At 35.0% G+C, this 16696-nt stretch overlaps 1 protein-coding gene across 1 annotated transcript; it reads right to left on the minus strand.

Moving 5' to 3' along the window:
* Positions 1 to 379: 379 nt before the first annotated feature.
* Positions 380 to 16052, minus strand: LOC132269225 (auxilin-related protein 2-like). Its single transcript, XM_059770338.1, has 8 exons — positions 15067 to 16052; positions 9974 to 11630; positions 9720 to 9861; positions 9515 to 9612; positions 9359 to 9424; positions 6791 to 6880; positions 1692 to 1868; positions 380 to 1035 (listed from the first exon to the last, which is right to left on the minus strand). The coding sequence occupies exons 1-8, from the start codon at positions 15666 to 15668 to the stop codon at positions 997 to 999; spliced, it is 2871 nt and encodes a 956-aa protein (XP_059626321.1). The 5' UTR covers positions 15669 to 16052; the 3' UTR covers positions 380 to 996.
* Between the last annotated feature and the right edge of the window lie 644 nt (positions 16053 to 16696).

Below are 16696 nucleotides of genomic sequence, written 5' to 3' on the forward strand. Positions count from 1 at the left end.
TAATTTCTTTAAAGCAAGAGAGTCCATTTGACCTAGAAAGCGCTGGTTTAGGGTTTCAATCTCATTACCGGTAGCATTCTCGGTAGCTTGATCTGTGCTGGTGTCTTCAGGTACGATTCAAGCCCTAAAGCTCAAATAGCAAGTTCATTCAAATTTTGCTTCAACGTACAGGAAATTTTATTGTACCAAACAAGATAGCTGTAAATGGTTTCCGTAGTCCATGAAAAAATGGGACCGGGCTCGATTATAAACATTTAATTATCTTTATAATTCAACAATGGGCTCTCTTTTCTTTCTTCGATAATAAAAGGAGAAGACACCAGGTATATATAAATATATGGAAGATCAATCTTGTCGAACAGATTAAAACAAAAAAAAATTCTCAGCTCAACAATAATACACTGGCTCATTTCTATATTTCAGTATCAATAAACGCATTCGCTTTCACTCAACATATCAAGCTCTACCAAAACCAAAGAACTGTATATTTCAGTATCAATAAACGCATTCGCTTTCACTCAACATATCAAGCTCTACCAAAACCAAAGAACTGTATATTTCAGTATCAATAAACGCATTCGCTTTCACTCAACATATCAAGCTCTACCAAAACCAAAGAACTGCTATAGAAAGGGAGAAGAGTGGGAAAAAAGAATCAACATAAGACAATGATCACCTCATTCAATTGACGTAGAAGCATAGGATAGCCAACACCACTCTACACCAACCAGTCATTCCAATTTCCACATACCCCATACATCTCCACCATGAACATCAATTTACAGCAACGAGAGAGACCTTTGCCATTAAGGCATCTCAGCAGCTGCAGAAAGTGTCCTTTAACAGAAGACAGTCCATACAATGCAACAACAATTACATATGCATGATAACAACAGAGTAAAATATATCTGCTGGTATGGTCATGCATCCTTTCTGAACAAATGGTGCACTTTGCAAATGACGTACAGCTCGGAGTAAAAGAATCACCCACAGTATTCAAAAAAGCTCCTCTGAGTTGAATTTGTTCCAAGCCTCCTATTTTGACAAAATAAACTTCAAATGAGAGAAATCCTAAGAGACTGAACAAAAACTACAATTACAATACTGTAAATTATTCCTTTAAAAGAAAAATTATAATTGAACCCAAGGGAAAATAAAAACAATGAAAATTATGATCAACAAAATAAATTCAACTCAGTAAATGAAGAATAAAATAATGTCCAATGATATTGAAAGTTGAAACAAAATGCCCGACTACATCATTCTCTCACCTACCAAGATGAAACACCATTTTAGAAAATTCAGGTCGAGGATATTTAATTCTATAATAATGGAAGATTTGAAACCCTTTATCACAGTAAAACTAAAAATGCTATCAGTGCAAGGTTAAAGAATGAACCACAAAGGTAATAAAAAATTTAACATACACTGAAAGTAAAAACTACAAAGTGAATATTACTGCAAATTAAGGGAAAAGTATAAACGAAAAGCTAGGTATATCTCCTACAAAGTATCATTAATAAAAATGCTGACCAAGCTATGTAAATTGATCATTCTAATATCATTTAGAATTTGATGACTCCTCAACCAGTAACAAACCTAAAAAAAATGTTTAATAACAGCAAAACACTAAATTGGCAACGCATACGGATCAATAAGAATTCAGGTTGGTCAAATATTAATACAGGTACCTTAAGTAGATCAAACACCTTCTCAGCAACATATCTCTGTTGAAGATTGGCACCTTTTTGTTGCACCTTATCAGGATGGATGCACAAAGTTGCCTTTCTATAAACTTTCTTAACCGAGGCACCAGTAATCAAATCAGTCAAAGAAACAGGCTGCCAACCACATTCAGGCCAAAGCACCTACACATCATTTAACAAATAAAAGGGAGAAGTTAGAATGCCACAAATAATAGAGTATGAACCAGAAATTAACAGTTACTGAAATGCCACAAGATGTTGACAGCGTTTAGGTAAATAATTCAAGATTGGGAATGGAATTCAAATTATTATGCCATTACCAGGGATTAACCACAATTTCTAAAGGTTTCGGAGTTGCTAAATAAATTCATAGTGGGGACAGAAAACTCACAAATCATGCTTCCTGGAGAAGCAAGGTGAATAATTCAAGATTAGGAATGGAATTCAAATTATTATGCCATTACCAGAGATTAACCACAATTTTTAAAGGTTTCGGAGTTGTCATAATGGGGATAGAAAACTCACACATCATGCTTCCTAGAGAAGCAAGGTGCAATACTTATCTAAAAGTGCATCTAAAAGTGCATCGCTTCATTTGGATTTCATTATTATGATTCTAAGTTCCATTTAGTAAGAATATGATGGCAATCTCCAGTTAGGTTGCACATTAGATAGTGGCATTAATAGAATTAAAAGGCTATAATCTGTTTGGCTCTTTCTTAATTCTTGTCCAAATTACTACTAGGATCATCTATTCCTTGGGGCCAGATTACAATGTCAAACCATATATCTCAGAATCATTCTGACAGATATTGTGAACTCTTCAACCGGTCTAGCAAGATCTTGCAACTCTACCACACGGACCACACAAAATCAATGTAAGGAAACACAATCAAAACCACATTTTTTTACCAGATATTCTACTAGGTGGATACAGATTGCAACTCTGATATACAATAAACAAGGTACTTTGATGACATGTATGATGCAAAACCCATCAGCATGATTAGCTGTTTATAATGATTATGCCTCCGACAAGTATCTTGAACAAGAATGTCCTATGGGCTACGACTACCGTGATTAAAGAACTTTGTGTGCATTGTATAATAATGTCCCATTGAATGGTAAATGATAGAGAGATTTTCCGACAACTACCACAGCAGTTGAGGAACTTGGTGCCATTTATATTATTGAAAAGTTCAAACGACAAAGAGGAGTTGACAAGGTTAAAACACAAAACTGCAAATCTTGGCTCAATCATACAATAATGAGTCATTCATGGCAAAAGCTGCTTTCTAGTTTAAACATGGTGTAAAATGAACTTCACTAAGGACATTCAGTAATACATTGTGCGATTTTATGTTGCTTCAAGTTTCATGTTCCCCCCAAAAAACAAAACAAAAATAAGATAATTGTAAAGTTTTGCCGTTTCAGCATCAGCAATTTAAATGTAAAATAACACATGGTGGGAAAAACCACCAGCCTCAAGGACTTTAACTAACTGGCATTTTCTGATTGATGGGAAGGAAAGGGAAAAAAAGGATAGTGCGTGTTAGGAGAGAAGAAAGAAAATGAGAGGATAAATTAACCTCTCATTATTGTTTTGAAACAACTGGAGGGATAGTGGAAACTGATCTTCGTGTTTTTAAAGAAAGTTGAGAGAAAAGAAAGAAATGATGTCCTATTACACGAGTTGAGAGGGCAAACCAAAAATTCACTTGTTATAAGAAATAGGAACAAAATGGGCCAATTCTTTATTCTTTCCTTTCAAATCCTCCTGCTTTTGGAAGGACATCAACGTCAAATTTTAGGGATTAACATACCCCTCCTCCCTTCAATTTCTCTCCTTTCTAATTTTAAACCACAATGTTAGGAATTATGTCTCAAATTCTATTGTAATCAGGTTTCTATTTTAGAGTGTATTTTATATGGTAATTTCTTGTAGGGCAAGTCTTCGCCTCTACAGAATTGTAATCCTTATCCAACAAGGAATTGGGTTTAGGCCTCTATAAATAAATACCTAGGTTTTTTGTTGAGAGTTATGAGTTGAGAGAGATGTAACATGAGTTACGGGTTTGGTAGAGTGAACATTGATGGCGAGAGGGAGTCTTTTTTCTTTTCTTTTTTTTTTTTTTTTTGATAAGTAAAATTTTATTAAAAAGCGCTCAAAAGGGGAGCGATCCCAAGAGAACCACAAAAGGCCAAAAAGCCTCTAAGCCTTCAAGGAGGCCAAAAAAAAACCTCTAAGCCTTGTGGAGTACATGGAGAACTCGGTCAAGAGTTTGTGTGCACGGTCAGGTATGAGACGGACTTACATAGGCTCCGAGGGGGCAATCCCTGATTTTTTTAAATAAAAAAAAAATTTTAAAACAAGGAATTTTTTTTTTTTTTTTTTTTTGGTAATCACACATACATGCCTCCACCGAGACTCGAACCTCTGACCTCCCTTTGTGAAGTAGGAGCTTAGTACCGCTAGACCACTGGCCCGTTGGTAAGGAATTTTTTCATATTACAATTATATACCAATGAAATTCTAGTGTTGCCCCCCTCACCCACTTCCCTAGGTCCGGTGTTGGAAATTCTCTACTATTGTAAAATGTCTACATATATGGTGAATCTCTTCTCATTCGTAGACATAGCCCTGATTTTGGGTGAATCACGTATACATCTTGTGTTGTGGTTTGGAATTGTTTTTTTTCTTTTCTTCTTTTGCTTCCGTTGTGCCCCAACACACACATATGATAAAATCTCCCTACGTTCCTTACCTTTCAACTCCTAGAAAATCCACTAAAGAACAAATTCACCGTAGGGACCGAGTAGCCAAAAAATGTTCCACAAAAAAGGGACATTCTCTTACCATTTAAAAATGCTCCAGCGGAGTAAGTCCGGCCAATTGGTGGTTGCAAACCCCGAAGCAAGAGAGTTTCAAAGGAAAAAAGGCAAACTTATTAGAAGTTATTATATTTAAGTACATTGTAGGAGCAAGGTGGAACCACACTAAACTTAATTATGTTTTAAAGCATCTGTGTTATTAATAATTATTTCTTGGGTTATTGTGAAAATATTATGGGTTGTGTGGTCAAAAATAAGAAAAGGCCCCATGTCAGTGTAAAAAGAGCTACAAAACTCCATGTTAATGAAATGTGCTGACTTTAATTCCATGCTATTGTAAAAAGGGCTTCCAAACTCCATGTTTTTGCAATTTTTCCTCTAATATATCTAGAAATATAAATAGGAATGTAGTGAAGATTGAGAATTAAGGTGTGAAAAAGTGAACATTTTGCTACTTATAGAAATAATAAATAAATAAATAGTGAACATTTTACTATTCACCATGAGAAAGAAATTAGTGGAGATGAAGTCAATCAATGAGTCAAGGTAGGATGAGTTAGTTGGAGGGTTGCATTTGGAATATTGTGTTAGATGGAGGAGTGCATCCTGAATATTGTGTGATTGGTAAAAGTTTCATAAAATAATGATTAGATCAGTCATTCTTTATAAGAAGAATGTTGGACAACTAAAATACAACATATACACAAAGTGAGCACAACAAAAATGCAAATGTCGAGATTGATTTGCGGCAAGACAAGAAAGGGTAGAATTATAAATGAAATATATTCATGAGATGGAAGTAGCATCGCCAATTGGAGATAAAATGAAAGAAAACCGTTTAAGATGATTTGGACAAGGAAGACAACTAATTACATTAGTTAAGAAGAATGACATGGTCCACATTAAGGGTAATGCTAGGGGAAGGAGAACACCAAAATTAACATGAGTAGAGTTAGTGAAGAAAGATAAGATAACTTGTGGGTTAAATAAAGCCATAACCATAGGTCGAGCAAAATGAAAAAATATGATTCATGTAGCCAACCCCAAGTAGTTTGGAAATGTATTGCTTTTTGTTTTTATTTAAATCTAGAGTACTTTAACAATTTCTAGATTTTCTAAACACAGGCTTTAGTAGTAGTGCATGGTATAATGCAGGATAAAATTATGCTAGTGGATCCTAGTATAGAATAATCTTTATTAGGTTTAAAATGATGTATAGTAATAGTAAAAAAAAAAAAAAAAAATCTGTTTTTAAAAGCCAAGTCCTTATGGTAATAGGGAAAGCAAATCAAATTTATAAATATCTAGGTAATCTTTCTATTTAATGGACTTCATTTATAAAAGTTTGACATTGTGCAGTCTGGCGTACAACCGAACCTTAAACTGTGGAGTTGAGGAATTTTAGATGTGATTCCAGATCCTCGGCTTCAATTGCAGGTTATTGTTGTAAACCCTCAACAACTCATATATCATCCTTAAAACCTTATTGCATCAAATCCAATTCATCCCTAACCTTTTTCCTTACATTCAGGCTTCCAATTTAATACCCAAAACTTTAATAACTGCCAACCAGAATATTTCAGTTTCTAATACTCATACAACCTATCAATTCGAGAACCAAGACAATTCCAATTTGGTTGCATCTACAGCACTAAAGCTTTATTCTACCACCTAATACCCTATCCTACTTGCCATAAAACCAATTGTAGGCAGCATTATACTAGGTTTGATAAATGTTGCCCAGTGTATTGCTTTACTTATTTATTTTTTCACATAAGATAATAACTGAAACTACCCAAAGAAATTTTTTTATAAGTGGCTTCCTTATGCTCTTAACATCTCATCTTGTGATTTGGCAGAAAGCGTCCAATAAGCTTACCGAAATTTATTTTAATTTGTATCTATATGCCCCTAATAATGACAAGCTTCAAACCAAGTGTTGTATGATTCAATGAAACTTAATCCACATTAACAGTTTGCAACTTATAACATCAATTGCCTATTTGTTTTAAATAAATAAAACAGGAAATGAGCGGAACACGGACAAACTAGACCAGGACATCAAAAAAAAAAGTAAAGTAGAATAAAATTAAAAATGAAAAGATAAAGCTACAACCAAATGGAAGAAGATTAATATTCACAATCGGGGCGGGGGGGACAAGTGTTCGAATATAGAGCCTATACTTAGCTAAAATCATAGAAGTTCTAATAACATGCAAAAAAATATGCACAAGATAAAGAAACAAACACACATATTGCAATGTCGATAGCAATGCACGCAAATTTCCCTCTTTCCCTGCAGCCCAACGCTTGATCTCAACATCTAACGTTTCAGCAATCCTCTGAAACCAGTGCAGCAGAGGATCAGACAGATGAAATGATATGAATTAATGTCAAGCAAATTTTAATTCAGTAAAAGGCCAAACCCACAAAAAAATTAAAATAAAATAATTTGATGAATACGAGAAGATTGAAAGAAAAAAAACAATAATAATAATATGCATAACAGATTTATGAGAAAGGATCATAAGCAAATACTTCCAGCGTGATACAACCAGCATTCTTATGCTACATTGCCATTTGCTTTTGAAGTTTAATAGAAAGAAAAACATAAAATCGACAGGAGGACTAATCTAAAGTCGATCAAGTTTTAAATTGATTCCTTAGGTACCTCTATCCAATTTAAGAATTACCAATTTATGCACTTGATATACAAGTATATGTGTCTGCATATTAGTTTGTTTGTTTGTTTGTTTTTTTTTAGTTTGTTAATAATACAAACCCCAGATCACTTGTCTGCATATTAGTTTGTCAGTTATGTCAAATTAATGAAATTTAAAATAGATGTAATTTAAAAAGCACGAACAATTTGAAAAGTCATTTCCGTGTCAAAATCTAAGTTTTCCTCAAATAGTCCAAGACACATGTCCGACATATGTTTAACATGTCCATAATTCAAAAAAAAAATTTGTAAATTTCGGACACTTCTTGGGCCACATGTAACTAAATGAACTTTGGAAGTCAAACTTTCTTTTAGAATACGAAAAAAAGGAAAAACAATAGAGATACTTGTACAAAAAGAATCAAGATAAAGGTTTATACACTTATCAAAAAAAAAAAGACAAAGGTTTATATAAAAATTATAAGAAGTTTGACCATATTTAAAAACAATAGATACAGCAAGGTGTATCAGTGTAGAAGTGGAGTTGCCAAAATATGTATATACATTTATAAAACAGAGGACAAACCAAGACCCATAGTTGTGTCCTTCAATCTTGGTTTGTCTTTTTCCATTCAACATAGGCGATTAACTATTTTAATTTCTATATTCTAAGTTTCATGTTACAAATACAAAATAATAGATTTACTAAACAAGTTTGTTGGATATATAATATAATTTCATACAAAAATTATACTTTTTGTTTGTGTCCTACTTCTTTAAAAACTCGTAGTGTCATAATGTCCATATTGTGCCATTTCCTAGGAAGCACGGATACACCTAAAAGGACAAAGAATCCGTGTTGGACACCAATGTGCGTTGGACACACCTTGAGATGTCTCCAACAGGCAAAAAAAAGCATCTGAATTTAGTTTTTTTTTTTTTTTTTTTTTTTTTTTTTTTTTAATATTTGGACACAGCGCAGACATGCATCAGATATGTCCCATTCTTGGTTTATTTATTTATTTGATAAGGCACTCTTGGAAATTTTTAAAAAAGTTTTAGAGAAAAAAGCTTGGTTGAAGTGTAAATATGAGTTGTTTAATAACTTTCAGTAATACGATGGTCATTACATAATTACTTAAAAAAAGTTGTTTTGTAAACAATTTGATATTAAAACAATCAGATATTTATACTTATGTTTTTGTTCAAATGTTCAAACTCTTGCACGATCATCTTTGACTGTCTCTTGTTCTCCCAAACCTGTTGGTGGATGGTCTCTCTCTCCTCTTTTCTCTCTTCTTTTCGTCCTCCTCTTTCCTTTCTTCTTCTTCTTCTTCTTCATCACCAACCCTAGATACCTTTTTTTTTTTTTTTCCTTTCACTACAAAATTCTTGTCACTTTTTACTATTTCCTCTTGTTTCCATGAACTTTTTCTCTTATATAGATTCTTACCTTTATTTTTAACCAAACCTTAATTCTTTTCTAACAAAACCCTAAATCTCTTTGTTTTTTTTCTCTTTCTTAACCCTCTTTCTATCATTCTTTCTATATCGCAGTAAAACACAATTTATTATTATTTATTATTATTAGGTTGATAAAAATAACAATTCTCTTAATTTTCTAGAGTACAACACACACACACACACACATATATAATGTGTTTATTATTCATCATGTCCCCTTCATGTCTGTGTCCTCATTTTTTTAGGATTTGCCGTGTCGCTATATCCATGTCATGTTGTATCCATGTCCTGTATTCCTTTCCGTGCTTCTTAGATCATTTCTATGTCTTATGTCTGGGTCCATACTTCTTAGGATGTATAAATGATTTGGCATGTCAATAGGCTGACCAAATCTAATATACCTTCAACCCCAATTGTTGTCATCCGACACGGGTACTTCACACATTCAAAAGATTCTACATAACATAGGTTCTTGCTGAGTTTGAAGGGGCAAGGGAAGGAGAGGAAGATGTGTGGAATTTTCTTCTTTTCTGATAAGTAAGATGCAAGAAGTGACCCAGAATTTTAAGGTAAAGAAGTTAAGGATTAGCACATTTTTATCGATTGATATATGGATACAATTTTAACCTGCTTCAAAGGTGAAATAGAAAAGGAAAAACATGCACAAATTGTATGACATGCTGAAGACACTTACATGTCTTTCTTCTTGGTCCCTCTGGGTTTGAAGGTCACGTTGATTCTTTTCTGCAAGTGCTTTAGCCTGAGCATTAAACTGAACAATTAAAAACAGGAAAACCAGACTGCGTGCACTTAAACCGCTAAAAGCAATTTTGTAATAGAAATCACATACTGCACGTTCCTGGGTCCTCTGGTGGCGTTCCAGTCTAGCTCTTCTTCTTTCTTCACTTTCCCCTTCAACGTCCGGGAATTCGCCAGATGATGGAGCAGCTTTTGCAAGCAAACATAGTTCAGCCAATTATTAAGCAAATTGAGTGAGAAAGCTTGGGAGGAGAAACGAAAATAATACCATTTTACAAATGAAACAATGATGCTACCTCCAAAAATTGAAGTAAGATCATCAACAATATTAGTAGCAGAAGATGCTTTCCTCATGTTGGACGAGACTCCACCAGATGGCGTTCTCCTTGCCCCTTCAGGCCCTCCCCTGCTTTGCATTTGGGGACTCAACACAGGGTCCTAAAATTGTGGATCAAAGAACATACGAAATGTAGAGAATGAACAACACAACTTCTATATTGAACAGAAACTCAAAATATATGCTGCAGATCTCACAGCATTGGGTACTCACAGAAGAATTTGCCCTTGGCCTTGGTGCACTACTTGGTCGAGAACCCGTGCTAAAGAAAGATTCAAGATCATTATCATTTTTCTTTTGATTCACCCGTGAAGCTTTTTCTCTAGCCTCTGCAGCGGCTCTTTGTCGAGCCTCAGCAGCCGCCCTTTCCACAGCAGCTCGTTCTGCTCTTCGTCTTGCTTCGGCTTCAGCCCTTGCAACAGCAGCTTTCTCCTGCACTTCTTTTTCCCTTGCTTCAGCATTTGCCCTTTCCCTAGCTTCTGCAGCAGCCTTTTCTGCTCTTTCTCTTGCCTCTGTTGCTGCCCTCTCACGGGCTTCAGCCTGTGCTCTCTGAACTGCAGCCCTTTCGGCACGTTCTCTAGCCTGAGCATTTGCCTTCTCAACAGCAGCCCTTTCAACTTTTAGGCGAGCTTCAGCAGCTGCTCTTTCACGTGCTTCCCTAGTTGCCCTTTCAACAGCTTGTCTGGCCTTCTCTCTCTCCCTCTCCCTATCAAGTCTCCTCTGTTCTCTCTCTTCCTCCTCACTTTCTCTCTGTTGCCGCTCAGAATCTAATCTCTCCTGGTTTTCTCTAAATTCTCTATCCTGAGCATCTTGCATATCTTGTTCCTCTTTTTCCAGCTGCACAGCTTCTTTGCTTCTAGCAGCCTTTGCATACTCCCTTTCCCTTGCTTCCTTAGCATGCCTGAATTTAGTCTCAGCTCTATCCATAGCCTCCTTCATAGCAGCAGCAGATGCAGCAGCAGCAGAGTTCACATTCACTTCATCACTAGAATAAACTTCAGCAGGTTCATCAACATTTTGTTTCCTACCCATGGCAAAATCCTCAAGTTCATCTATTTGAGACACCACTGGACTCTTTGCCGTTGGACAGACAGGTTTAGGACTCTGGGAGTACTGAGTAAAAATCGGGGAATAAGAGAACTCATTGCCCTTCTTTGTTGTAAAGGAACCTGTTTCTGACTTTGAAGTCCGGGGTGGTCTCGGAGGAGGGGGTCTTGAAGGTGGTGGAGCACTTGTGGGTTGCGTAATCAGAGAAATCTCTAATACAGTGAGCCATATATCATCAGATGCTTCCGCATGTTCTTGTGATTTAGGAGACATATCTGCCTGGAAACTAGTCACATTAGAACCAAATTTTCCAGATGAAGGAGAAGATGCAGTTTGACCAACAGGTTCCCGAGAATCTGGTGAGGCAGTTGGAATGTCAAACAGGGTATGATGAGATTCTTGAAAACTGTGAACAGGTATCTTCTTCTGTGAGTGGTTCTCAGAATTTCTAAAAGAAGATTTTCCAATTGTTTCCTCATCATAAATTTGTGTTCCTCTCATGCCCAATCCTGTTCTTGAAGGACTTCCATCCTTCTTCCTGTTGTTCATCTCGGATGAAAATGAAGGCACTGATTTGCCAAAACTATTTAAGGGATTTATATCATCAAATACTTCTCCACTAACAGAAGATTTATTCACTTTTGTGTTCCCAGAGTTACTAAGCTTACTAATCTCTTCCAATGGATCAGTAAACAACCCAGGTGATGAAACCACGGGGGTTGAAGTTGATTCCAAAACTACAAAGGGGTCTTCTATCACAGTAGAAGCTGTTTGGTTTGAACTCACAGTAGGTTTTTGGGCTTCACTCGACTCTGAAATTGGCCTGAACAGTAAGAGACATGGAGCTGAGATATTAAATTAATAATGATACCATATGTTGCAGTGACTATATAGATGAAAGGATAGCCTAAGATACAAACATGACTAGCCAGGAAAAATATTAAGAGAAATAGCAAGAAAACCATAAGTCTAAGAGCCTGCTTGGCATTGCTTTTCAACCACTTAAAAGCGCTATTAATTTAAAAAATTGCGTTTAGACGTGTTTGGTGATGAAAAAAAAAAAAACACTTTTAGGAAGTAGAGATTTAGTCAAAAAAGCACTTTTTCATGAAGCTACAAATTGGAGCATTCTAGGTAGAGGTATAATATTTTAGGTAACTATTTTTTTTTTTGGACAATCTAATCCTTCTTTATTTTTTATAAATGCAATAACCCCTGTACTAGAAGGGTCAAAAATGATTATATAAATAAACGTGTTTAGTCTAGGAATCTTGTCACCAATCACTTTGCATCAAAAACCATATGCGTAGACATGCATATTCAATTACTAAAAAATCCTATATCAAATACAAATTAATTGATCATTAAATAATTTGAATTTTAGTATTTTACTGCTAAATACAATTACTATATAATAAACAAAAAATGTGATAATAAAGAAGAAATTCAAAACAACTTAATCTTCAAATAATTAACCAATAAAATTTCACAATAATTGATATTTGGTAATGCACAAGTTTATTAGTATATGGGTAATATAGTAAAATTGGTACTAAAAGTACTTTAAGCAACATTGTTACCAAACAAATTTAGAAGTGCAAGTATAAAAAGTGCTTTAAAAAATGCATTACCAAACGCTTGACATGTTTTTGTTTTTTCTACTGACTATAGTTTTACGATAGGTCTACTGATAAAAGAGCTTCCACCATTACAACAACACCAAATGGCCTCTAACTGTCTTACATGCCAAATAAGATTAAAAATATATATATACTTATATGTTTTTTAATAATTTATTTTCTTTTTCCATTTATTTGCCTTGTATTTTCACTTTGTTCACTGTTCAAGGGAATGAAAGTAAGATAAATCATCTACATAGAAATGTTCAGAAAATTATTTCACATGCCAAAAGTCCAAGCAAGCCAGCTAATCCATTAAAACTCGATATGCCCCAATTTAACATAATTTCACATTGTTCCTTTACATAAAGTGGCAATAAATACATATAGCCAAGTGATATCATGGAACGAAGGTGATTAAATTCTAGGGATGCAGGGAAGCAGCAACATAAGGAAAGCACTAAGGTGTAACTTGGATAAGAGTGAAGATATAGAGTAAAATGGTGAAAGAAAAAGGTCTTCTAATTACTTCTAAAAAGGTCTTCTCAAACTATTTCAATTCCAACTCAACTTGCAAGTATCTAGTGACAATGCAGAAGCCAATTTAATCTCATAAATTTCATGTTAATCATTAGTTCTTGGCAAAAGTCCGGAAAACTATATTGAATTGACGCTTTTAACACGAGAAATTTATAATAAATACAGAACCTTCTGGGGAAGAAAAGTGAGCATTACTATAGATGATAGACACTTCTCCAACGCTGGATGAAGAAGCATGTAGAATTGGAACCCAGAAGTTGTAATCCCAGAAAGAGCATTTTGTAATTTCTTCAAAGTATTAGCATAACTTATTCAATGTATTGGGAATAAAATGATTTATGAATTCATGCAAAAAAAAAAGATTTGTGCATGAGTCACAAGTGCAACTTCACATGAAAGGTACCAATCAAATTTGCCCACCAAATTTTCTTCTTCTTTTTTCTTTTCTTTTTTTCCTGGCTAGAGTGGAATATTTATTGATATGAACAATATAGTATAAGAAGACACAAGGGCATACCCTTGGAAGATAACACCTCAAAAAGGAGGAGAACAAAAGTTTCAAAGCTAGCCAAAGCCAAAAGAAACAAACAGGAACCACAGCCAAAACACCAAATTTTCATTGACCACCAAAATCAAATTGCTTTAGCAATATGTCAGATTTTTCTTATTAAAAAGCAAGCTTATAGAGGATCTTTGAACATTTTGAAGTTTGAGCATGTAAAGTATCTCTGAAATATTCTACAGTTCCATTGGAAGTATATTTTTTCCCCCTTACTTTCTTCAGTGATGATTCCTTTATCCCTAAACTTGTAAAATGATTCGCCTGAATTAAAAAAATAACAAATGTTACTTTCAATCACAATCTTCTAACCCTTATCTCATGATTATAAGATCACCCATAGAGATCCTACTTTCAAAATCAACCCCACTTTTAGCAATATTTACTCAGTAAGTTCAATAGTCATATTATACTTCTCACTATAGTAAAAAAATTTGGAGACATATTTGCTTTGTCGGGTTCATGTTAGTAGCAGAATTTGAAAAGCAGATCATTGCCATATTCAGAACTTTGGAAGACAGGTTTAGAGCATGCAGGTAAAGATAAGGTAGACAATCATTAAAGTGAACATTTTGGATCGAACAGTAATAATCCCAATGAATTACAACACAACTGTACACCAAATCCAAGGAGTTTAAGAATGTAACACCATTTAAAAATTTTAATTTAGAAAAATGTATGTGCCTTAAGGAAGTGTAATTATAGTTATGTAGTGTACTAGGGTCTAGAATCCATTAACTTCAAATGCTCAGTATCTCCTATGCTTATAAATGTTCTAATTCGTTTATCACAAACAAAACTCACAGATGATTTAACATACACACTACAAAAACACATTTCATGAAACTACATTTGCACATTCAAGTTTATTTATTTATTTTTTTCAATTATATTTACTTTACTCTATTTTATAGAGTAATATAGATACACATATACACACACTGACACACCTGCTCAATTATGAAACGATTAAGCCTTAATTGTGCCCTTCTCCACTAAATGCACTAAATAAGCCCCAAAAAAAAATTAAAAAATAAATAATAAAAAACAAAAATCAATAGTTGATGCCGCCTTACCAAGAGGAGACGATCAATTGGTTTTCACAGCAATATTGAAACAAAAAAAAAAAATTGATGCCAGAGAAAGGAGAATTGCAAAGCAAACTTTTAGTTGCTGCAAAAATGATTTCTTCAACTAGTACTCAAACCCTAGCAATTAAAGGATTTATATGAGTTTCTTCCATAAAATATAAATTAAAAACCAAAAAGGAAAGTTGCTGATAATTCGAAATAAATCAAAACTTGGCTTTAAAAAATTGGTTCTCCTTGCCCTTCCTCCACTTCTTTCCTTTTCGGGTGTTCCCAATGTTTTAGGAAATCTTCACAGCTACATCAATCATACCCAAGACACTATATAAATAGTATGTAATATCACTCGTCACAAACAGTTGAATATATATATAACAGATTCACAGAAAATGTATAAGCAGGCATTTGAACATGCAAAGCAGTTGAACTCAAGAGCCAAATCCAATACAGTACCTGTTACTAGCAGTGGGACTGCTACCACCAAAACCAGGTATCAAATCATTCAAACCTCTTGAACTCATATTACCCTTCGATTCTGCCTTCTCGGTCCGGCCCAAATTCCCAAGAAGATCGTCAAAGTGATCCCTTTGATTCGGAGTCGAAGAAATGTTCGAGAACACGTCGTCCTCATACCTAGTAGAAGAAGACGCCGATTTACTCTTTAACCCGGGCAAACCAGCAAAAATGTCAACGTCCTCGTCGTAAACAGGCTTGTCATAAACCGGCCCTGAAGAAGCCGACTTGTTCTTCGACTCATTCGCTGACGATGAGCTCTTGAAGATTGAATCGTAATCAAAATCCGACGATGCTGATGACGATTTAGTTCTGGTAGTATTAGTAGTAGTGGTGGTGTATTTGGGAGGGCCACCGAAGACATCAGTGAATAACAAACCGTCTCGATTGTGATCGTTGATGCTGAACGACGACGATACCCGAGCTCGGCGATCTCCACCGTCCGATCCGACGGCCGTGTTAGCTTTGGTGGAAGCCATAGGGGCCGATTTGCCTTGGGGACTGAACCCGTAGTCTCTGGCTAACGTTCCAAAGTCATCCATTGATGCCTTCTTTATTTTCTTGTATTCAAATTATAATAACGGTGGATCAGATCTGAGTGAAATTGCCGTTCGTAGTGGGTCAATCGGAGAGTTAAAGATAACCCATCTTTGTTACATATAACTATATCTATATATAGAAGAATAAATTGGGAGATTCAGTGGAGGTAAGGTCTTTGAAATACATTTGTGTGTGTATATATATAGATATGTGTATGAATCTATACAAGAAAAGGCGAGAGAGGAGGCGAATAATCTTTGATTAGGGCATTGCAGCGACGGACTGCTGCGCTGTTTCTCTCTCTTTCTTACTCTTCTTGTTCTTCTTCGACCTTCTTCTCTCCCGGGCTCGTTCGCTGGGCTCTCCATTTTTGTTTGTTTATTGATTTTGATTTATTTCCATAAAGCTCCGGATATTGATGAAATTGTATTCAAACCTTAATACTTTTTATAATTTTGATTATGCCCTTTAACAGCAACCTTTGTTATCAATGTTGGCATTTTCTCTCCCTTGCTAAATGTACGTGTAAGGCACGTGTGTTTTCTTTTATTTATATGTAGTCTATGTTTTGAAAATGAAAAGGCTTCATATTGGGAGATGCAAAATTGAACTTGAATTTTATTTTTATTTTTTTTAAAACACCAACAAGCAAAATACATTCAAGAACAAAGAAAAATCAGTTACGGAGAAGAGTATTCAACAACCACTGGGGTCATATGCTCCCTTCATTCGACTACAAGAGCCTTTTTGCTCAACAGATGAGTCACAAGGTTTTCCTTTCAAAGAACCCAAGAAAAGGAAGAGCCCACACAGACATTAAGGAGAGATATTACATCATTGAAGATAACCATTAAATCTTCCACAGAAGCCTTCAAATTCATAATTGATTGGCAGTCTCCTTCCACTACCACATTTCTATTCCCCCAATTTTTAAGAAGAAACAGAGATTCCCGAAGCATAAGACCTTCAACAATAGTAGGACGACTGACATTCTCAAGAAAAATTGAGGCAATCTCGATGGGGTGGCCAA

Source organism: Cornus florida, unplaced genomic scaffold (assembly GCF_030987335.1).
Source record: "Cornus florida cultivar Cherokee Brave unplaced genomic scaffold, ASM3098733v1 CherokeeBrave_3.0.0_Hap2_Chr08, whole genome shotgun sequence".
In the NCBI taxonomy this organism is placed as follows: Eukaryota; Viridiplantae; Streptophyta; class Magnoliopsida; order Cornales; family Cornaceae; genus Cornus; species Cornus florida.